Source organism: Eubalaena glacialis, chromosome X (genome assembly GCF_028564815.1).
Source record: "Eubalaena glacialis isolate mEubGla1 chromosome X, mEubGla1.1.hap2.+ XY, whole genome shotgun sequence".
NCBI classification, from domain to species: domain Eukaryota; kingdom Metazoa; phylum Chordata; class Mammalia; order Artiodactyla; family Balaenidae; genus Eubalaena; species Eubalaena glacialis.
In genome coordinates this window covers 18,490,965-18,516,196 of record NC_083736.1, presented here as the reverse complement: position 1 = coordinate 18,516,196, position 25,232 = coordinate 18,490,965, and the positions used below count along the sequence as shown (strand labels likewise).

Here is a 25,232-nt window from a genome sequence, read left to right as displayed (position 1 = left end):
AGCTCAGCTGAAGCACTACCCCAGTTACGTAAATTCTCACTTCCTGTCTTCTTCTCTACCCTTGGCTCCATGTAGTCTCTCCCTGAATCCTGGGGTTTACTTACAGGATTATTAGAATTCCTCCCCTTTTGTTTGATAATTTTATAATTTGACTTTGGGGAGGGAGTATAATAAAACTGAAGTAAGAGCATGGGCCTTGTAGTCAGTGAGCTTTGAGCTGTGGGTGGGTTAAATAATCATTCAATCTCCACTTACACCTTCTTCATAGGATTATTGTGAGGAGTAAATGACATAAAATATGTAAGCTACTTAACATGATGCTTGGCACACTGTAAGAACACAGTAAGTGTTGGCTATGGTTATTATTATTAAAAAGATAAAGTTAAATAGTTACCATGACTCACTTAAAACCATAAGTCAGTTTCAGAGCAAAAACTGAAAGCAAGTTCCCCCAACCATCATTCTGTGTAGTTTTTAACATTTTAGAATATTCCTGTGATGCAAAGATGTGTTGACACATTCTCACAGTATATATAAATATCACCAATCCATAGAGATTTTATTAGTTCACTTGAAGTCTTTTAAAGACTTTCATATACAATAGACATGAGAATCTTTGCTCCACAAAGAGTATCATTTTAACAATTTTATTTTTCATTAGAGACTAATCTCTATCCTCTTAGAATTGACCAACTGGAAATAGGCCCAACTATCCAACAGATGTCATATTTGTTAAGGTCACATTGTAGAAATGGAGGCAGCATGAACATTAGAAGCAGCAGCTGCTTTATCCCACTGCCCAAAATCCTCATCCTAGGGGACAAGAAACTTTACTCAAGACAATCACTTTGTATAGTTTCTAGTAATGAGAACTTATCATCAAAACTGTCATAGTGTAGATAGGCTCTGTCGATTACCAATATTCTCCATTAATTAGCATTAACTAACAATAATTAGTATTAACTTTACACCCACACATTTAATTTTTCAAACTTTCATTAACTTTTATTCACTTAGATAATGAACTCATTGAAGAAACATCATAACTTTAATTATCAGTGTTCAGGAGCCTCTCCAAAATATCACAAACTTCTCAGTTTATTCAAAACCAAAATTGAAATAGCGTCTGCCTTAATATCAGAATCACCGAGAAAGATCAGACTTTTCACATGAGTCTTCTTACCCCCAAAATACAGCCTTTCTTCTACGACTAGAACATGCAAAACCAAATTTAGTTAAAAGGTACAACAGGAAATAATTACTCACTCTGAAGAGTTAGTGAGCCATAAGTAGAATATTTACCAGGAAAAAAAACCACTTTCTTTTAAAATGAGGATTATTAATCAATAATCAGATTATTTTAATTTTAACTTCATTTTTTTAAAACTTTATACTTTATTTTGGCAGAGATAGATCAACTGAGACAGAAAATAGTCCAAAATGAAAATCAGATGATGTTCATTTTCTAAATCTAAGATTAAGAAAAATTGCCCTTGAAAATCTACCGTAGGCACAGAATGCCACTGTCATTCTTAGCTAGAAAAGGAATCGTGAGGTTCATAGAGCAAAAAAATTTTATGAACTTATTTAGTTAAGTGCAATAGTTTTAAAACTTAAACTATAGTCCTCTTTTGGGAAATGAAAAGCCAATTCAGCTATTCCAATTTAAATTTAAAAACTGACATTAAAATAAACCAATCTGCCAGACACTTTAATGAACAAATCAATGTTAAAGTAGATGAATGAATGTATGCTGTTACAAAACATATCTACTAGGTAATTTGATAATTTACAAAATGAAACTTAAAAGTTATATCAAGAAAAGGTTGAATTTGTATGCACTGTCACTTTAATTTCTATTCCAAAATGATCACCCCAGTTCATAGGGTAATATTACCCTGCACCTGTCCATATAGAAATGTACATCTAAACTCAGCCACCACCAACATTTCCTCATGTTCTTTTAAAACCATGCCTTACATTTCTTCAGATAATTAAGAAAAATAGTCAGTTATTTTTTAAAAGGCTATTCAATTATTTTGTACACAAACAGGCCTTTCATTCCACTGGTATTCTTTCAAAGCTTTAGGCAATCTTTATATTAGTTCCTCCCACTGACTTGTAAGGTAATTATACATACCACAGTCTGATGATTAACTTGAATCACTTCATCACCAGCATGGATTTTCTTGCACCGATCTGCAGGTGACTAAATTTAACATAAAGGAAATGATAAAGAGCATAAATTTTATCAGTCATTTCTTCTCTATGGAAACACTACAGTAAGTTCACCCCTTTAAATTAGATCAAGAGTTAATTATAATCTTCAAGAAAATAAACTAGCAAAAATGGTTACTAATATTTGATATACTATTTGTATTCTACGTATAACTAATAATAGAAAGCAGGAATGTAAAACAATATATAGGTATTTATGTTGTAAAAGACCAATATGTTTCTGACAGCATTAAGGGAAAATGATAATTGCACACTTTAAACAGACAACCCTCTCAGGCTCTATTGGGCAACTGGTTCAAAAATATATATGTCAAAACATTATTTTTTAAATGTTGATCTTTTTCATTTAATACAAATAATTCACATTAACGTCAGCAAACAAATATTTTCAAGTACATGCTTATGATCGGCATCAAAGCTTTGTCAACTAATGATGAAATTGCTAATTTATTTCATCATTAATACCATCAATCCTGAATAAATGAGAAAAGCAAATTAAAAGATGGATTGCCATTTGTTCAAAGTTACATTATATAACATTCTCTCTCTAAGTATCTAACTACAAGAGAGTCCTATTTCTTATGTTTCATACAGTGTAACGTATAGGCAAATAAAATCACATTAAATAAACTAAAATGCCAGCATTTCTACAGGATGTAACAATTTTATCATTTTTTTCCTTTACTCCCCAAAGACATTAAAAACAAAGACAAGCAAAAAACAACTTTGGTAAGCTAATGTTGACAAGTTTTATGAAGTGTTTAGGAAACTAAAATGAGATTTAAGACAAATTTTATAATATTGTAGGTATGGATAATGAATTTAAAATTCTATCCTTTATTTTCCCTCTAGTGACTATCGATTCTTGATTATGCATATTATTAGACATTTTAATGATAATATGCATATGGACTTATGAATATACAGATGTGTTTTTATGAAAAAATATATTTGTGTATTCATATGTGTGTTAAGTTATCAAACACAACTATAAATACTGTAATATTACTCATTCGTATCTACTGAAAGCTAAAGAAGAATGATATGGTGATGCAATCTGCAAAGTAAAATGCTACTTTTGAGACACTGGAATAGGATTTTCTTCAAAAGTGATTTCCAGTTCCTTTAGTTTTTATTCATTTCCAATTTCCAATTATTTCCAAAATAAATACGTCTTAAAACAATCAATTTAACGAATTTAAAAATTCACAATAAAATTATTTGTCAGAGGCTGGAATCCGAGATTAGATGGTATCTCAGGGAATTCCAGTTACTGAAGTAATAACACAACCATACGATTAAGAGGGTAGTTCACCTAGGATGTGAACCCAACCCTAAGAATAGTGTCATAACAAGAAAAAACAAGTATTTATTTTACAGCACCTACCAAATCAAACAAGTACCATGTAACATTTCTGAAAAGTTTGTAAACCGAGCTGTAACTATAGAGTCAGTTCCTGTGCTTTTGGCTCACAATTGATCTTTTTAAAGGAGAGTATGAAAAAAAAAATCAAGCTAATGGCTCTAAGTCATGATGTAAAAGAAAATGATAGTTGGTACATAAAATTCAAAGAAACTGAAACAACTTTTTGCACGGATGAGTAAAAAGGAAATAATTCATACAAACTATCGACTTTCAGTGTTAAAAGAGCTATTTTATTCAAACCCCTCATTTTACATAGGAGAAAACTAAGAAACTAGGGCACAGCAAAGCAAAATAACTTACCCACTTAGTGAGCAGCTTTACTAAGACTCAACACAGATCTAATGATAAATGACTGAGGGTACCAAAAATAATTAAATATTTTCAAGAAAAAAGAATTAAATGATACCTCTTAATATATGGTTTATATCTGAACTACTCATAGAATCAATCTTTCTTTGGTCACTCATCCATTTATCAAATATTACTGAGTAATATAAGCAATGCATATAGCGCTCAAGTTTTTTTTTTACAGACTCTATACAATATAGAGAGATATGTTCCTATCAATACTTCAAGATACAGTTAGTTCAATATGACCATTTCTGTGATTCCTTCCCTGATTTCACTTGGCAACATTTACTATTTTTTTCTCTGTCTATCTATGCAAATTTCACTACCTGTTTACACAGATAAACCCCTACTTTTACTCCTTAGGGGCAGCAAGCTACTTTAACTTAAAAATTGTTTCAATACCTAGTCCTAAGCCTGGAACACAGCAGACATGAGGCAGAGGTTTGTTAAATGAACAAATGAATAAACAAAGTATCAGGGGAATGTACACACCAATGAGAATGATCAATCAGTGACAGGAGCATAGTTTATACAGCATCTCACTGCATTTAAAAATTTTAAATAGTTGACAATATGCATATAACTGATATTCTTGATCCCATATAACTCTCATATTTAATATCAATGTGAAGCCAGTAAAACAATCCAACTGCAATGTATATTATGTTTCACCATGCACAAGAAACTAAGTGAAGCGGAGGGGGGAAAAGATCAATAAATGATTAAAGTAATAGGTGAATCAGGTGAAAAGAATGTTGTCTTTTTTAAGAGAAAATGCTGGTAAAATGTTGAGAACAATAATAACTTGAGATTAACTAATTCCACCTCAGTCTTCTTTGAAGGAACATGGTATAAACATGCAACTTGTCAGAATTTCTGAAAGAAAAAATTTCAAAGCTCAGAACCTGCTTAAGAGAGTGGGATGGAAATCTGGGACAACCAAATGCAGAAAAAATGACTTACTATGCAATTCAAATCTATTACACTGATCGTGTTAATGTCCAATACAATCACTTCACATTTCTGTAGCTCTTTCTTTATAGCATAGTATTTCATATTTATTAGCTTATTTGATTTTCACAACAACCTAGTGAGGTATGTAATGCAGATGATATATTATTTGATATATTATTTCCAATTTACAGTTGAGGAAATTAAAGCAATGATAGAGTAAATGACTTGCCAAATATTACACTGCCATTAAAATGCAAAATTGGGTGTAGGGCCTAGGCCTAGGGACTCTGACCCACTGCTTGCAGTGGTTCTCAAACTGGAGCATGTCTCAGAACCACCTGTTAAAACAGAATCTCTTATTAAGAAACAGGCTGGTCTCCAGAGCTAATTCAGTGGGTTTGAGGTGGGGCATTCCCACGGGAAGCTGATGCTTCTGGTCCAGGGACGGACCTCACTGTGAAAACACACTGATCTATACCATGCTGCCCCTCCACTGAATTAAGTTCAATTATACTTCAAGTATTCAGAAAGCCTGACTTATCTGATGTTTCTTTCTTACATGAGTTAAGTTTCCTAATAAAACTAAACTGTCTGACAGATGGAAGTGGATTCTTTTAGATGTCACAATAACTTGTCATGAATCAGAAAATACTTAACAAAGACAAATCTCTGGCTGTGAACAAAAAACATCCGATTTACTTCAGGTAAACAGCTATTCTAAACTAACTAAAATGACTGAAATTTTCCCCAAAAAAGCACCTACTAACTCAGTATGTCTTTTTAATTTATATCCTAATCTGTTCACGTCCTCAGAAGTCAACCTCAATTATGTGTTACATAAGTTGTTTAACAATAAAAGGAAAAACACACACCAAAATATGAAATGTTAGAATACTTACATTTTCTGTAGTTCCAGTAATTACATGGAGGCCATCATATGTTGATTTAATATACATACCCTAAGAAAAAGACAGCATAGAAAAATAAGTGAAGCAACTGAAATATTTTCAAGTATATTATAACCTCATTTACCAAAAAAAAAAAAAAAAAAAAAGCCCTATCAAATTAGAATTGCCATTGCCCCGGGGATGAATCCATGATCCAATAAGGCTGTCTTTAAACTGGTAAGAAATTCCTCTCTGAATGTTCTGGCTTCTAAAGTTTGCCCGAAGAAGCCTGTACTCAGCTTAATCAAATGATTTCTTGAAAAGTGAATTGCCTATGAAACTTACGAAATGCAGCATGGTAATTCAATATCCTGAAGGAATAACACACCTCACTCCCCTCAAAATCCATTACTACATGTTCTGTGGCAAAATAAAAGTTACAATGGGAAATTCAAATATTGGGATGTTATTAGCTTATTATACTTGATTCATATTACACAATAAAAAGTAGGTTTCTCCAGAGCCACTACAGAACTACTGGAGACAGAAGAATGATAAAATATTGCTTATATAAATTTTTTTTCTGTTCCTCTTTTGTGGTATCCTACATTTTCTGCCTTAATTTCTTACTGATGAAGTTTTAATAATTACATCCAATCATCTCTATATCAATCATTAAGAGGCAGAATTCCCTGGCGGTCCACTGGTTAGGGCTCTGTGCTCTCACTGCTGAGGGCCCGGGCTCGATCCCTGGTCGGGGAACTAAGATCCCACAAGCCTCACGGTGTGGCCCCCACAAAATTTTTTTAATTCTAAACAAAAATTAAAAAAAATAATTCGGAGGTAATGTGTGGCAACCCCTCCTTCCAACAAAGAGGGTGAGATTCCATTTCCATTTAAATAAAGCGATTTTAGAAAAAGCTTCATTAAAGTTTAAAGATTAACCAGAAACCTTCAAATTGTGCAAGCTTTAAGAGCAAATGAAAGCTTTAAATTATGCATAGTGACAGGATCTTAAAAAAAATATCACAAGAAAGTATTCAGATTTTAAATATTGAAATATTTTCACTTAAGTAAATCAGAACAAAAATAGATGATTCTGTGAATGGCCTTTTTTCCTGTCTAAGGACGATTCTGTTACTTTAAATTCTCTTCGGGTAAAAATTAACTGAGTTTTACGTCAAAAGTGCTTTGCATCTCAAAATATTGACTTCAAAAATTAAAAAGTACTAATTTTAATAAAGTTGAAGTCTGAAACATAAGGGGCTTAATAACTAACAACAATCATTTCAGAAAAAGCATATATTTTAACAATTATGTGAAGTAGACAATTACTATGTTAATTTCCTATAACTTTATGTCAATTATATATTTCTATACCTGAATACACATGTGTTTTCACTGAAAATAAGTAACAAATAAAAACAAGAAGCAGTAAGTTCATGGCATGGAACTATTAAGAAGTCATTGGGTAGGTTTAATTCTGAAAAGTCATTTCAGTAATGTCGTATGTCTAAGATGTTGGTACCTAGAAAAATGGCTGAGCCTGGATCTCTGATGTGAAACAAAATGAATGTAATTTTAAAAGATGTTAATTTTTCTGTGAATTCTATTGTGCTAAGGACTGTTTTAAGTGTTTGACATTTATTTCACAATAGCCTGTGTGGTACAAACTGTCATTATCTCTGTTTCAGAAATAAGGAAACTGAGGAGTTGGCCAAAGGAGGTGAAGCCAGGTTTCAAGCCCAGGCAATCTGACTCCTAACCACACTCTCCACCATGAGGCTCCTAATTTACAGATTTATTAACAAGAGAGTTGTACACCTTCACTTTTCTTATTAGAACATAATATTTGGAAACTAGATATTGAGTCAAACATTCACTGTTTAACATCTATTCTAAAAAGACTAAGACCTCTCTAGCACACATATACTACGTGCAAAGTGGTTATAAAGAGTAACTGGGTTTGATATTTTACAAATTTATTTAAATCACCCATCTCTTCTGACAATTATAAGCAAAAGCTTATTTTATTTTTCTCCACACTTCTTTCAACACTGTGCGTTACTGATTATGAATTAAGGTGTTGGACAAAAGCTCTATATAATTTCTTAAAATGATTGGGTCATAGAGAAAGTCTAGTCTCCTAAGATAAATGTTTAGAAAAGTCATTATATTCATTGGGGTCATAAGAACTCATGGAGATAATCTAGTTATGACTAATGAAATAAAATTCCTATGTAATTATTGCACATACCAGGAACTTTTAAAATGGCAATTGTAAGATAAAGCAAGTATCTATTAGTTATAGGAAGAGGATTTCATCATTATTTATATATAATTAAATGTTATGTAATTTATATTAAAGCTAATTTTTTTCAGATGAACAAAAATTTTTTTAAATGCTTAAATAAAGAAGGATAGAGCTATGTATACAGAGTTCAGTTCTAGCAACGTCACAGTTATGAGCAATAAAATAGAAATAAAGCACATTTTTAAAATGCCACAAAGAATGAAGATATTTTGTTTTATGCAGTATTTTCATTTCTAACCTCAATAAACCATTAGTTTTAACTGCTTTTATTAATCAAGACTGACTTCTTCAGATTTTTCATCTCCCTCTGGTAGTACTAATGAGAAAAATGGCCAAAAGTCAGGCACCAAAAGAAAGTAAGAGAAGAAACAAGTTGCTTGGATGACTTTCAAACTAATCATCTCCTGAATAATGAAGAGTCCACAGAAATACATCTGATCACTTGGTCACCTCTGAGAAAGGGTCAAACAGCAGGAGGACATGTAATTCAAATGGCTCTTTTTCTGGAACTGAGATCAATCTGGTCTTCCATTTCATCAAAATCTTCATTCTTCCTTCTTGCTTTTTTTTTTTTTTAACCAATTAATTAATTCTGGAGCTGACTCCAACAGCTCCCTCTCTTCTGTTCAGCTTGCCAAAATGACATTTGCTTCACCATCTCCAAATGTCGGTTAACCAACGGGAGCCAAAGCCACCTCACAGTCAAGTCAATGGAAGAAGGCATATTTGGAGATAGTCCAAGTGCCTAAACAGCAAAAGAACTCTCTGAGGCAAAGAGGCTTCCCCAAGGATGTTCCCCAAGCCCTTTCCTCTCTATTCAACCTATCTCTTGGCTCTGATCTAGTTTTGATATGTTCCAATAGCTCTCATTTTCCTTCCTTTAACTTTCTGCTAATTATTGTTGTTTAAAAGCATTTTAGAAGCTAGTTTGATATATTTTAACCATTACTAAGCACATTTCCCACCATTCCTTATAATGCTCAGGACTCTCAAAACTAAGAAATCCTAGGAGATTTGACTAATTAGGTAGAAAGCTGATGAACAATCTATCCAGTTTATCAGTGCAAGAACAAAGTAGTTACCTTTTACCTATGTGAGATGTTCTGTTTTGAAAGAGCCAGAAGACCATCTGCAGATGTTTTAGGCTGATTAAACTTCACTAAAGCTTGGTATTCTCCCACATCTTTCTATTTCTTTCCTTCATTTAAACACTTCCTATGGCTAAGCACATGCTAAATGTTACCGAAATCCTCAAATCTATTTCAAATGTGACTGACTAAACTTACTTAAAGGTGGCTGATTTTTAAAATGATGCCTTGAGTAACTCATATAAAATTTCCATTTAGTCATCTCCCCTTTAACATGAATCACAAGAAATGGTTTTACACTTAACTCTTTTTATTAATATTCAACACGTTAGCTTTTTCTTTTCCTCCCTTGGAATTATTTTCCCAATGAAGTGTTGCTGATTGTCCTTTAAAATGGATTTCTCTAAGTAGTTCTAGTTTTAAAGTCATTCTCCTAAACATCTCATACCTCCCTTTAGCAATCCCAAGTTTAAATGTGGGATAATGGAACAATCTTTGTTAAGTTGTACCTCATTTAGATTTACCTGGATTTAAACCCTGCCTCTACTGTATATTACCTCTATGTCATACACGGCAAACTGGTAAGGATCTGTGAGTAGGTAAGGATACCTACTCTATAGAGTTGTGAGGATGATACCTGGAAAATGGTAGGCACTCACTTGTCCTCTTTTCTCTACCAGCTGTCTTCCAGACTAACTGAATCTGGTTCTTAGCATTTTAAGTTCATGACTATTTCAAAGAGCAGACCCAGCTCTATGTACTTGAAATTTAAAAAATAAAAGACCTGTCCAGGGCTATACCTTCATTGAAAATGAAAATCAAGATTTCATCAAGTCCATTAATGAGCAATGTGTTGACTCACTTCACATGGTTATTTTTCCCCCATTATTTCAGTGGTAATTAGAGGGAAAAAAACAAGCTCTTTTCTTAGAACAATACCATCCTCAGAACTGCAAACTCATAGAGCTAGAGGGAGCTTTAAAGAGGATCTAGTCCATCCCTTCCTACCCCCAACATTCTACAGATGGAAATATCAAGGCCAAGGAAGTTAAATTTACTCCCTCACCTGCCCCAGATCACACTCACAGCTCTATTTTATGTAAGTGATTTGTATCCAGGTTTTCTGTCTTCTAATCTAATTAGTTCATAATATCCCACTCCGCAAATCATGCTTAGAGAGCTTTCTCTCCTTCAGAACTACTGAAAGGGGAGATATTGAAAGGAAAATCTTTAATACTATGGGTGGAAAGATGCTTTAAATAAAACTGGACGTTGTAAATGTGACCAAAAAGAATAGTAAGAATTTAAATCATAAATATTACTTCAAATAAGTTTATAAACATTAAAATAAAAATTTTAAACTAATCAAAGATATAACATAGATATAACACTTATAGGTTACAATGATGACATACTTTGGCTATGTCTGAGATGCTGAGTTCCATCTTTCCAGGAAAAAACAGATAAAAGCCACAAAAAGACAAGGAGCTACAGTTACCCAAAAGTAATTTGTTAAGTAACAGGAGAAAAGTCACTGTATAGAATAGAGGGCTTCAAACCAAAAAATCACTGGTGACCAATGAAGGCTTTGCCCTCGGAAACAGTTATACACACACACACACACATATATACAGTTGAAGAAGAAAGGCCACATAAAAAGTTAAACCTGCATAGAGATCTTTAAGAATATATTATCTGAATTAAGTTGTTAACACTAGTTTTCAAGATTTCTACTTTCTAAACATCATTAATAGTATCCTTGGAAAATTCACCTCTAGGGAGAAAGTAGAAACGCTGTAGCACCAAACTAACATGTAATAGTTGTGTAGTAGGTAAGATATTCTACAGCCAGTTTCTTGTTTTGTGTCTCTCCCTCATTAATATTAATATTATACGCTTTCTTTCTAGAGGCTCATTAAAGGAAAAGCTCTCCCTTGGGTTAAATTTAGAACCAATACAATTTTTAATCAGGTGAACAAAATATAGGAGGTGATTATCTTTATTATGACATAATAAAAAATACATCTCATAGATGTTAGCCTAGTTTTAGCAATATCCACCTGCTTACTCACCCTTAAAAGAAAGAGTAGAATTATAAAGAATATCGGGTTTGTTTAGCTTACACAACCTAAGGGAAGAGAGACCTATTAAAAGTGGAACAAACAAAAGCAAAATAAACAAAACACTCATTTGCATGGGCAGGTAACACTGTGGTTCTCATTATAAAACTCATAACTTAAACTTCCTTTAAACCTAAGGAACTTTGGTAGGGGGTGAAAAATGTAATTAAAGCTAATTTATTTAGCAAAGTAAACAGGATAATTCAGAAATCACCATTTTAAATTCTCTTTCATTTTCATTTATCTTTATAAAACTTCTTATCATGACTGACTCCCACTACCTCAATTCCTCTAGGGAAAAAAAAACCCAAACCATTCAAAGTTTGTTAAAATTCATGGATTCTCATGTTTGGGGGCTGCTCTGCCCATACCATTAGCTGTCTGTTGATGGGTGGTGGCTTTGATAAACATGGTATCTCTTACCAGCCCTTCACTTGGTTTGATGTTTGCCAGCTGAATCACTTCAAGGTGGGCAGACTGCGAAACTAGAGGATCTGATGACAGGGATATGATGTGGTCACAGACTCCAGAAAGAGTTTTACACTGAAAGCAAACAAAAAGCAAAAAAACATTATGGTAAATACATGTTGTAAGTAACATATAAATCACTTGTTATTATAACATTTTTTACAAGGAAAAATAAAAAACAGTAGAAGAAAGTAGTTTGCATTTTATTCTATAAAGTCTGTATGAAAAAGGTATTCAGGTTAAGAAATACCCACACATAAAACACACCTATATTCTAAATTATGGATATAAGAACTATACATCAAAATAGTCAAGAAAGTTATGGTTATGTTTTGTTTCTATTATTTGATTCATCAGACCTAAAATAAAATGATTATTTCTAAACAATCTTAATAATCTGAAAACTTCTTGATGCCAACCGTTAGATGGAAGTGAATTCAATAAGTTCAAAAACCTTGATGGTTTTTACTTCATGATCAGAAAAGTTCAGAAAAAAATCCAGCCAAAATCCAGGGAAGATGAATCTTCCAAATCTGCTTGGTGAACTCCTCCCACTCATTTGTCTAGACTCTCCTGCTCAAGGTTACCTTTCCAAGCTCCCCCTTACTCCAGGCAAAGTTTGGCACTCCCTCAATCCTGCTTTCTCAATGTTCTATGAACAGTCTGAAATTGTATGATAACTTCATTCCGAAGCTCTCTAAGGCAGGGACCATGTCCTACTCATCTCTGACTTCTCTTCCTCCCCTAACCCTGGTAGACAGATCCTAGAACATATAAGGCAATTAATATGAGTTGAATAAACTGAAGAGCAAATGAGCTTTAACAGTTAGTAGACTCACTTGATTGAGGACAGAAAGCTAGTGCTTTAGTTAGTATAAATCTATTCATGCTGATAGAGAATAACAGATTTAATGTATGTTACATCCATAATAGTATGGTTAAGACTGAGACATGGTAAAATCATGAAGAAAGTAGAACATAAGTGAATGAAGCTTGGAATATACTGTTCTAAAATGTTCTGGCCCTTGGATGCTTCACAGACTCTCATTTACTTACTGAAGCCTGGTTGTCCAACATTGGAGGTTGTTTTGTTTTTGTTTTCTTGCCTTTACTGTAGGAGGAGCTACAATTTTGCAGCACTCAAGGTGTCACCTTGTATTCATCTCCAACATGTTACATTTGTTCTTTGACCACTGCATTACTCCACTGTAAGGGAGACAGTCCCCTCCTTCTGGTCAGGACTCTTTATTTGCTGCATTCTGTACATGGTCCATGGCCTCAGTCTTCGCTGGGCTCAGCTTCCTCACCCCACAGAAACTGCCAGGCTAAATTTCTCCCCCTTCTTGCAGTCCTGCTCTTTGCTTCTCATGGCTGCACTTTTATTGTGGCTATCAGCTCCTAAGGACAGACAGTGGACAGCATGCAAAGCACATGGGCTTGGTATGAAGAGATGTAGGCAATCATCACACTGCCAGTTACTTGCTGTGTGTCTGTGAGCAAGTTATTTTATATCCTTGAGATTCAGTTTACACATGTAGAAAATGGGGTAATAAAGATTACTTTATATGGTTTACATGACTAATCAGGATAATGTATTAAAAAAAAAAAGTCTGATATGGCTCCTATCCAAAGAAGACACCAAATAAATGCTTATTCTCCCCTGTTGCTTTCCATAAGCTCAAAGGGCTCAGCTCTTACTCATGGGATGAATTATGTCATATTCTTAATGCCATGGCCTTGCTGATCATCTTACAATGACCAGTAATCACACTGCATGGTCATGATGGAGAGTTCACATCTCTTCACTTTCTCTGATATTCAAGTTTCAGTGCTCTCATGAGATACAATGAAGGTATTTACCCTTCATTCAAGAGCTGCTAAGCAAAGTGCCAACAGGAAGACCACCTCTCAGAAATAGGGAACCTTACAGGGCCAGCCTCATGGGCATGTGACCTGTGCACAAGGGCCTGCATTTATCATTATGCTTTGCTGGTGCCATTTTGGAATTCTTAATTGTTTTTGAACAAGGGGCTCCATATTTTTATTTTGCACTCCCATATTATATAGCCCATCCTGGGACCCCAGTCTCTGTGTGTGTGTGTGTTTTTTTTTTTTTAATTTCTCTTGAAAATATTCATCAGCGGCCACGGGGGAAAAGACAGAATGGCAGCACTTTACAAAAACCGGCTACAGTTCAAATTGCTACTGTTTGGCAGGAAGAAAAACAATTTGGGGCAGATTTAAATCTTTTAACTATTCCTTTCCTTCCATATGTGGTTTCATTTTCATTTCTCTTTTTCTCTTTTTCTCAAGGGGGTGGAAAACAATGCTAATGTGAGGGGTTTCTATATAGGATACTTAAATTGCATGATAATCTGAAAATTAGTAAATCAGTATGCTAAAAAGAACGCTCTGTGGTTTCTACAAACTGAAGCATATTTCAAAAGAGTCCAACGTATAAATAAATAGGAAGGTAATGGATATACAAAAATGGCTCAACACGCGTGCATTACAACACTCAGGGCCTCATATAACACGCTGGTAATGAGCAATAGTAGCTCTCCTATTCAAGCACTGGAAGCACTTAAAAGTGAAGTAGAAGGAAGAAAGGCAGAAATACTACATTGTAGGTGTTTTTACAAAAAAAAAACCAATTAAATCTACTGTATTAAGTTACAAATCATTTTTTCAGATTTCTCTTCTTGAGTAATTTTGTTTGCCAAATGCCTGCTATGTGCTAAGTCTGCCAGGAATACGAAAGATGAGCAAAACACTGACTTTACCAGCAAAGCTATCAGGATTTAACAGATTAAAGATTTTGGAAAAAATAATAGAAAGACTTAGAAAAGAAACTCCATTAGAACCTTGCTGCCTGTTTTAGAGACAATGTACTAGAACTTTTATACTGTAGCAATTTGGCACTTGGCTAAATAAGCCAATTAGAAGGGGTATAAAATGGCCTGGCTTTAAATGCTAATTCTATACTCATTACTGTATCATACATCAAGCCACTGCAGGAAACCACATTAAGGGTACTACAGCAAAGTTCCAGGGAAGTTATTTATTTTTATTTATTTACTTATTTATTGAACTTGAAGTAGGGTTTAGAACTTCTTTTTCTTTTTTTATACAATTTTTAAGGGTTACTTTCCACTTACAGTTATTACAGAACATTGGCTATATTCCCCCTGTTGTACAATACATCCTTGAGCCTATCTTACACCCAATAGTTTGTACCTCCCACTCCCCTACCCCTATACTGCCCCTCCCTCCTCCACTGGTAACCACTACTTTGTTCCATATATCTGTGAGTCGGCTTCTTTTTTGTTATATTCACTAGTGCGAATGAAAAATGTTGCCTGCCATATCAGCATAAAAAGGATGCTGAGGCCACCAAGCCAACAGCCACTACTGCTGCCCCCCAGCAGTGAGCCCTGAGGGAACTCAGAATGGAGACAAATGGGCTGCCCACTACCAAGCCCTCAGCCACTGCAGCCATCCTCAAAGGTGCACCCTGAGGTGACTCGGGATGGGAAAGAACAAGATACTGGCCTTAGATAGCTAAGGTGCATATCAAAGGAATGATTTCAATGAGCCCAGGCTCTTGCATCTTCCCGTACATAGAAAAGTACTAAATTCATTAACTTGAGATGTCTGGTTTTCTTTAATTAACATGATATTTTGATGTTCCCACTACCTGGTCTTTGTTGCACAAACCCATGCATATACTGGCCCCTCCCTTACCTCTTCGGAGCAGTCCCTCAGAGATATCTGAGAGGCTGCCTCTAGGGCTTGAGTCCTCAGAAAGTCCACCAAATAAAACATAATTCTCAGCTTTTAGACTGTGCATTTTTTTCAGCTGACACTAGTTTGTTGTATTCTTTAGATTCCACATATAAGTGACATCGTACAGTATTTGTCTTTCTCTGTCCAGCTTATTTCATTTAGCACAATGCCTTCCACATCCTTGTAAAAAGTGAATTTTTTCCTTCAGTGAATTTGTGATATTATGTTGTTTTAAAACACAGTATTATCTATTGCTATCTAATAGCCCAGAAAAAGAAATTAACTATAATATAGCAAGAAAAATGTATTCTTTATTATTAAAAGTTAACATTAACATTATAGAGCACCTACCATGTGTCCTGCACAACGCTAAATACTTCATTATTTCATGTATCCTTTTAACAACTTCCTGAAGTAGGTAGTATTATAGCCAGTTTAGCAGATGAGAAAGCAAGGCTAAATAAATAGACAAAGGTCATTGCCTTGGCAAAAAAAAAAAAACAACTTGAATTCTTAATCATTATGCTTACCATCTCTTACTTCGATCCTTAAATCTCCATTTGTTTCTGATCAATTTCATTTTTGTATTGTTTAAAAGCTATGTCAGTATTAAATGGATGTTGTATTAACATGTTTAAACTACACAGTATAATGAAATATAAGGTGAGCCTGCAAGTGTTCTTGAAATTTAGAATGCAGTTTAGATAAGGACTAGTAGATCTGAGACTATGAAAGACACAGCTCTCTGGGAAAACTTGAAATTTTAACAGCAAAAGGACAACTCTTTCCTAGCGAGAAGATAACTGGTAACCACTTGTATAAAGGGGATTCTTCTGCTATTTTTGCAATATAAATACCAAAGGATTTTAAATTCTATTTATCTTTAGTTCTAAAAGCAGAAGGAAATTTTTAAATTTTAAATTAAAGCCTAGTAAATAATATGTCTTTAGTAAAGTTAAAGGGAACATAAAATGGCAATGAGTATTATAACTGATCCTCTGGATTCTGTTTATACTACCCAAAATGGTGACAAAGGATCTGTGACTGAATAGCAGTTAACAGAGAGGGCTAGCTGTGACTTAAGAAACTTTTAAAACAGAAGAGTGTCATGGGCTGGATTTAATGGTATTGTCTTTTTTTTTTCTCTCCAGTTGTTTACATTAATTTCAAATATGAATTAATATAATTATAGAGCATATTCTGAGGAAGAAATGGGACGTTTTCATACTCTGTTCTGTATACGTACTATATTTTATATAGGTTTGCATATAGTGTATGGCTGGTTCACCCAAATCTAAAAGTTCTTAAGGGGAAAAAAGATCTGAACACAGCACGTTTAGTATAAAATAAACAGTGGTTTTTAAAAAGTCATAAAAGCAACATTTTAGTCATCGTGAAGATTCGAAAAACAGCAACCCTACATTAATATACTAACCAATTAGCAGATAGCATTATTTCATTATCTCTGAACAGCATTCTTTCATTATCACTGAATTTATCAGATACTTTTTAGATTAATATGTGAAGTTTTAGCTTTTGTATTTTAAAAAGGAAATGTAGAAAGCATTCTAAGTACAAACAATAGTGAAAAGCTAAGGAGTAGGTAAGAAGTCTTAAGTTAGCCTCTTAGCCTCAGAGGACACTCAGCCAGACATGATTGAGCTACTTAAAGTATTTTTATTTATGTTTTTCTAAATAAGTGGAATACTGGCTATTCTTCTGAGTATATTGGAGGAAATGAATGGAAATATCTTTAGATTTAAAAATCAGACATTCATTTGACGTAGGAAAAAACCTCAGGTTCATAAGCTTAACAAAAGGTTTTACAAAAGGAAATTTCTACTTTCAGATATACACATACATAAAAGGGACAAGAGTATAAAACCAAGATAAACTGAGGAAACAACAAACAGATGAATATGCATTTTAAGATGGCAAGAATGATGTGAAAGCTACAATTTAAGTATAGCTTAAATAATCCAGGTTTCTTATCAGTAACATGGAAAACAGTAACAAAAGTTTAATTTTGATAAATAGTGTATACATATTAAAATAGTTATTGATATAAATAATAGTTCAATTAAAATAGTCTAGAGGACAGAGCATATTTTTATTTTATTGTTTGGTTTATATATTAGTATAATTCAGTATTATAAATCATGCAACTCTGTGCCAACTGAGCATGATATTTGCATCATATTTGGTGAACAAGAGAGGCTTTGTTTTTATAAAATAGTGCAAATTTATTCCATATTAAATAGTGAGAACTCTAAATTATATAAGCCTCATTCAGAAATACAGTATTTGTAGTACTTGCCAGATCTCTGTTGAGCTAGCAATTTTGCATTTCTAATTATAATGGTACCCTAAACCTACTGTATAGCACAGGGAGCGCCACTCAATGTTCTATTATAACCTAAATGGGAAAAAGAATAGATAAATGTATAACTGAATCACTTTGCTGTACATCTGAAACTAACACAACATTGTAAATCAACCATACTGCAACATAAAATAAAAATTAAAAAAAAGACACAAGAGTGAACAATCACAGGTAAATTTGAAAGAGTAAAATTCATAAAGAGAATTTAAATTGATATTAAAAAGTATTAATCTACATACATATTCCCCAACACAGGAAGAATTTATTGCTCATATGAGTAAAGAGAATTGAATAGAAACAATTTTTTAAACTTAAAAAACTAACACAACAGAATAAAATTTCAACTTTAAACCCATGTAAAAATTATATTTGTATACAGCAAAGATTAAAGAGTTTCCAATAGCTTCAGAAAGCAACTGTATTTGCAAATAAATAATAAAGGTCATATGAACTTTGTTCCAACAAGGCCTGGAAAACTCTGCAATCCCTTTAGGTTTCAAACTCTGATGGTGGGGAAAAAAACATAACAAAACAATTAGCAAAATGGAAAGAAATCACCACCACCACTGCTTCATTAAGCCATTCATTCATTCAACAATCACTGAGTATCCGCTCCATGATTCAAATGCCACTGCTATGCTCAAGGATTTCTCAACCTGGGACAGTGTTTCCGGTGATGTATTTGGCTTTGTCCTTAACATCACTGACATTAACCATGCTGTCCTTGTGTTCCTGATCACAGAAAAGAAGCAATAACACTTTAAAATAATAGTCATCTAAGAATGATGAAGTCAGTACCAAACAGTGAGAGAACATCAGTCCCAAATGTGCACCTACATTGATGAGCAAGAAGTGGACCCATGACACTTCCAACTTACAACTACTTTCCTGAGACATCCTGGTCTGAATTAAAGTTGGGACAAGAGCCTCCATTGCTCCTCTGATTTCTGATAGGGAAACAGTCAGCTGGAAACCAGAACTGGATCTGGGAAAATCTCCACCCTATTTGCCTGCTCTCTCAGGGGCAGGAAGCAGAGCCAGGCAGGCTTGCAGGGAGTCCCCAGACAGATGAGAGGAGTACTCACTCGTGGGCACACTACTTTCCAGGCTCAAGATTAACAAGGGTCTGGACATATTAGTGGCTCGAATAAGATGTAGGTTATTAGGAAGATGATTTCATTTTACTTTAGATTCAAACAGCAAGAGTGAAGCTGTTCATTATGATTGGATGAGCTTCTGGAAAATCCAGGCACTATATATACAGCTTATGGGCAAATAGGGAACAAACAGCAGAGACCTGGGAGCAATGTCTTTACATATAGTAGAGAAATTCAAAGTTGCCATATATGATTTTATGGAGAAAAGAGCTAATTGCATTGTACCAGCTATTAGTTTACTGGTTCTCAGCTCCAAATTCACCCTTCAGTGTCTGCTCTATGACGACAGGCAGGTCTCTTCAAATATTTCTACTTCACAGTAAGGACAATGTTAAGTTTGTGCCAGTAGAGGGTGCTGGAGGGATACTGCAGGGAGAAGGAGGCTTCTCTTCCCTTTGGGCAGTGTTTTGCTTTTTCTTGCTTCTGCTACAATGTCCATCAGTGACACATGTGTGTGGGGACATCCATGATGCCCAGACTATGCAGTCCCTCAGTGACCTCACAGCGTCAGCCTGGGCTCAGTGACCACCATCCTGTGGCCCTCTCAGCCTCATACCCACGGCAGCACCCCACTCTCTCTGTGAGCTCTCCTACCAGCATCACTTGCCTGTATCCTGGAAGGTTGTTTCCTGCTTGTCTGGACCAGCTCTGGTTTAGGCAACTCAGTGAAGCCGCAACCTGACTGTTCTAATGATTTCTGACCCTCAGTGTGGGGGAAGGTGTCCACCTCAAGCTGTTCTTCCTTGGGTACTCTCCCTCAGTCCTAGGGCATGCTTTTAGAGTCTCTTGACATCTATATCGGTACTCTTCTATCACAGTTTAGTTTAGATTAAACTTCCCTTGTTTAAGTTACCGTGTGATATCCATCTCCAGACTGATTCAATTACCTTTTTGAAGAAATCTTTACATTTACAGTGACAATAACTATAGTTTTAAAAAATCCATAGTGTCTTTGATCACATAAAGAATGGTCTTAGATTAAGATAGTCCTTCAATCTCTCTCTTTTATGTGGTCATACTGTTTTCTACTGATCTTGTGAGTTAGTCACCAAAGATTTATGGCATTTAGACCTTTGAAATCACAGACACTCCAATCCCCCAGCGTAATCAGAAAGGCTAATTTAGTTTGTTCACAGCTAGTAAGTGCCAGAATGGGGTCAGGACACAAAATCTTTTTAACTCTCAAATTGCTGCTCTTTCTATTACATTACTCAGCCTCACTTGACTCAACAACTAAAGTGAATACTCTTTGAGAGCGAGGATTGTACACTCAGAGTCAATCTGAATATGAAAGCATTTTACAATGCAAAATGTTTTCAGCAAATGTGATATTAGCAAAAACATCCATAATATACCAACTTACATACTGTCTATCCAAATCATCAAGACACACTAAAAAGACACAGTGAAAACAGATTATTTTGATTTTTTTATGTGTGGTTACATTCCCATTAGTATATACACATTTTTTTTTTTTGTCCCATAAAAGACAAACATCTTCTAACTCCATCATATTCTATCTGGATGTCTTCATTCCTGTACAAGACAACAGTTGTGGAGAACTCAATTTACAGTTAAAAAATTTATAAAGCAATAAAGCACCAAACTGCCAAAACCTGAAGATAATCTAATACGACACTCAAGAAATCAATGCCTATTTCAGTAATAGAGTTAGCATGCTTCTTTAGATTGACCACAAAGACAGTGAAGGGGGCCAAAATAGAAGGGTCACATTAACTTTCAAAATAAAGAAGCATCCTAATGCTTTCTATCTACAAAACTCAGTATTAGAATTCATGTTTTAATGAGACTGACCATAATTTGTATGTTCAAATGCTACAGTTACAACCAAAATGTCAACCATACAAAAACATTCAGTTTGCAATGGCCCAAGATCACAGCTTTAAGAGAAGAGTCTATAATTGGCAAAGCTGCCATTTCACAGCTTCAGGGACCAATATAAGATTATTTTTATAAAGTAATTAGACCGCCACTGTTTTCAAGACATCTCTAAAGATAAAATATTAATATGATGACTTTTATTTTATTATGGGGCATGCTGCTGCCCTAGTACTTAAATCCGCAAGGTTTTGGGAGATTAGAAGAGGGAAACTATGCTTACATAAATGATATGATATAGATGGTGGGGCAAAGTCTAAAATGACCTTTTAATTTTCTCCTCCAGGCTCTTCTCTTAACCTAACTGTTGGTTCTATGCGGTTTTAGCCATTTCTAGTCTAGATAGCAGAGAAGGAACAATAATCTCAGCCCAAATGGAGCTTAGGAGTAAAGAACGCATACACTTAAAGGAAGGAAAAAAGTACACACAAAATTTTCATGAAATAAAACAAATAGTTAACAAGCCAAAATAAGCCTAATTCATGATCAAACCTAAATAAGTAATGAAAAAAAATAGCTTGAAGAGAAAAGAGAGGAGAGAGAAGAGAGAGCATTCATGAAAATACCCTGTAAGCTGTAAAGTACTATACAACGAAAAGATAGTGTTAACACTAAAATAATAAAATAGGCATTTACTTTATTTATTCCTCTCATTATCTTTATAAAAACGATGAGGGTAAAATGCTAGCACAAAGCAAGTGCCATATACAAGATCACACTGTTGGTTAATGTAAAAGGTGTATTTGAGTTCAGTACAATCTGATTTAAACAATGTGACTTTAATGATCAATGCCTGGCCTGGGATTTCCATGAGCTTATCAAAGCTGACAAGTGTTCGTGGTTCACCAGCGAGAGCAGCAGAGCTGTGACAAGCAGAATAAGTCTGCTAAAGCACAAGGTCTGAAATGGCTTCTCAGGAATGCTTCTCTCTCCAGATTCAAAGATTGTAGTGAAAGGTGGGAGTAAGGAGAAAGTAGGGTACAGAACTGAAGAGAACTCCAAATTCCCTGCATCTGATTTCCTGTATAAAACAAGGATCTGTGCAGAGCAAAAACAGATGGGCTCCAGCATGCCAGGGAACGCGTAATCAGCGACAAAGCCTAACTGAGAAGGAAATATCAAATCAAGAGAGGTGAAATATATTCCTCTTTATCATCAGGTGACAAGCACTCAGATATATAGTACATTGATATCTGCATTTCCTTTCGTCCTTTACGGTCACACTCTGCCATGTGTTCCATTATATTTAATGGCAAGTTCCAAGGAAACCCAAGCTGTCCAGTCTCCTCTTATTCATTCTCACATTTCATGTTAATAGACATCTCTGTCTACCACTGAAACCAACCAACCCTCTTTTCTACCCAGCTTTTTGGTCCTCAGAGTCTACTACTTTCTCATAAATAACTCTCTCCAATTTTAAAGATAAAAAAGCTGAACAGGAAATGTAACCTATGGATTGTCCAAGTTTCTTTTGACTATTTCACTATGTAGAGAATAAAACTACCCATTCCAGGCCATCAGGATTATAAACATAATAAATATTTACTTTTATAATGAAAAATTATAAAAGTAACATAAACTAACTGAAGTAACTTGGGAGGACATTTGAAATGAACAAACAAAAAAAATCAGCTATCATCTTACCAAATAAACACAGTAAATATTAATATAGAATATTTTCTTTTTCAATTTTCAATGGTGATTTATTCTGTGTTTATAATGCTTTGAATCTGGGTTTTACTTATCATTTAGAATGTTTCCATTAATATTGTCACAAAATATTTTTGGTATATTCATAAATTTATTTATGGATAATTTATTCATAAATCATATATTCACAAATACAACTTCAAATAGTATGAATATTTAATCCTGTGAATGCACCATAGTTTACTGAAGCATTAACCTATTATTGCCTATTTTTCATTATTACATATAATTCTGCTATAAACTCTTTCTACAGAAAACGTTATTGCGTTTTAGAATTTATTTTTAGACTAGATTCCCAAGATAGTATAGGAATATGGACTCTGGGGCCAGACCAACCGTGTCACTTGGCAAAAGTCATCTAACCTCTTTATGCTTCCATTTCCTCATCTGTAAAATGGAGATGATAGTAATAATACCTACCTCATAAGGTTGTTATTAGGACCAAATGAGTTAGTTTATACCGAGCATTTAAAATAGTGCCTAAGGCATATGTTAAACACTACATAAATGTTAGTACAGTATTAATGTTTTTGAGCCTTGAAATTGACTAAAACTTAAAAAGGTTTTATGAACATACATGCCTAGCAATACGGTGTGTCCATTCTAATTTCATCAGATTCTCACCAGCATTTGGATATTTTTAGTGTGTGTTAGTGTGTGTATGTGTGTGTGTATTTGTGTTTATGAATCGATAGGTGAAATTTGTATTTCATTAGTTTTACAGGAAATCCTTGTTTTCTGAGGATAACTGCCACTGGAAAGTAATGGTAGTCTTCGTGGTTTAATTTAGAAATACAGAGCTTGTCTCTTTAAAAAATAAATAAATTCAATGATATTTGCATTGTATTTTTGATTTATCATTAAAAACCCTCATTTAAAAAATAGTAGTTAGAACTCATATACTTTTTTATTCCTCTCCATCTGTTATAGACTCAAAGTTTGTATCCCCCCCAAATTCATATGCTGAAACCTAATCCCCAGTGTGATGGTATCTGGAAGTGGAGCCTTTGAGAGGTAATTGGGTCATGAGTTTGGAGCCTTCTTGAATGGGATTAGAGTCATTATAAAAGAAACCCCACAGAGCTCCCCTTGCCTCTTCCACCATGTGAAGACCCTCTATGAATCAGGGAACAGGCCCTCACTAGACACCAAATCTACTGGTGCCCTGATCTTGGACTGCCTAGCCTCCAGAAGAGTGAAAAATGTTTGTTGTTTAAGCCACCCAGTCTATTGTATTTTTGTTAAAGCAGCGGGAATGAACTAAGACACCATCTCATCTGGTTTTGTTGTTCACCTTCAGGCCTTTGCTACCACAACCTTCCTATCCTGGAATTCAACTTTTGTTTCATTTATTTGGTAAACATATTCAAGTATACTTTTCAAAATGGTCCTTTAGTGATCCTGCTGATCTAAAAATATCTTTTTATTACTTTCACTTATGAATGATAATTTAGTTAGATATAAACAGTTTTGCTTCAAAGGCTTATGGATTTTGTTCCATTGTCTTCTGGCAGTTAGGGTTTCAGAGTAAATATGTGAATACACTCTAAAATTTGTTTCTTTGAAGTCAAAACCTCACATCTCTCTCTTGCCACTGGTTGAATGAATGTAAAGTTGCTTCTTGCCATAGAAATTGTAAAATGTTACAGAAAATATCTTGAAATTGTTCTTTTTTTAAATTGAAGTATAGTTGATTTACAATGATGTGTTAGTTTCAGGTGTACAGCAAAGTGATTCAGCTATACACACATTTATATCTATTTTTTTTCAGATTCTTTTCCCTTATAGGTTATCACAAAATATTGAGTATAGTTCCCTGTGCTATACAGGAGGTCCTTGTTGGTTATCTATTTTATATACAGTAGTGTGTATATGTTAATCCCAAACTCCTAATTTATCCTTCCCCCCACCTTTCCCCTTTGGTAACCATAAGTTTGTTTTCTATGTCTGTGGTTCTATTTATGTTTTGTATATAAGTTCATTTGTGTTGAAACTGTTATCTTTCCAACACATTTTCTGACTTTGTTGAGTAATCCAAATTTCCCTATTTCTATTTCTAAATTATTCTATTATATCTTTGTTTCCTATTACTTTCTTTCTTAGAAACTAACAATTAATTGAAGGTGGGTTAACCATAATCTATACTCTATAGCTATTATCTTCTCTCATTTTTTGTCTTTTCATTAATTTACTAAATATCTGAGCATCATTAAAGTTTATCTTGTGTCTCACTGTTTCAATTTTCTTCAATATCCAGTCTGCTTTTTGCTGCTTTCAGCATGGTTTAATTTCTTTTTCCATGTTCTGAGTTTTAGAGACTGTTTTCTTAGTCCATATTATGCTCAGTTTATAGTGGCCTTACCTTCTTTATAGTATGGTATTCTATTTTAATAAAACAATGTTCTTTTAGTTCTCCTTGAGAACATTAAATAGATGTTCTTAATAAACTTA

General features: G+C 34.2%; 1 protein-coding gene across 4 annotated transcripts in view; it reads right to left on the bottom strand.

Annotated features, from left to right (window-relative positions):
• CNKSR2 (connector enhancer of kinase suppressor of Ras 2) overlaps positions 1-25,232 on the bottom strand; it is a 258,137-nt gene that overhangs the window by 128,719 nt on the left and 104,186 nt on the right. For all 4 annotated transcript variants that reach the window (XM_061177887.1, XM_061177888.1, XM_061177889.1 and 1 more), the window contains exons 6-8: positions 11,802-11,921; positions 5,869-5,928; positions 2,141-2,209 (exon numbers count right to left, since the gene is read on the bottom strand). In XM_061177887.1, coding sequence (XP_061033870.1) covers positions 2,141-2,209; positions 5,869-5,928; positions 11,802-11,921 — 249 coding nt within the window. The remainder of the gene's footprint in view (positions 1-2,140; positions 2,210-5,868; positions 5,929-11,801; positions 11,922-25,232) is intronic.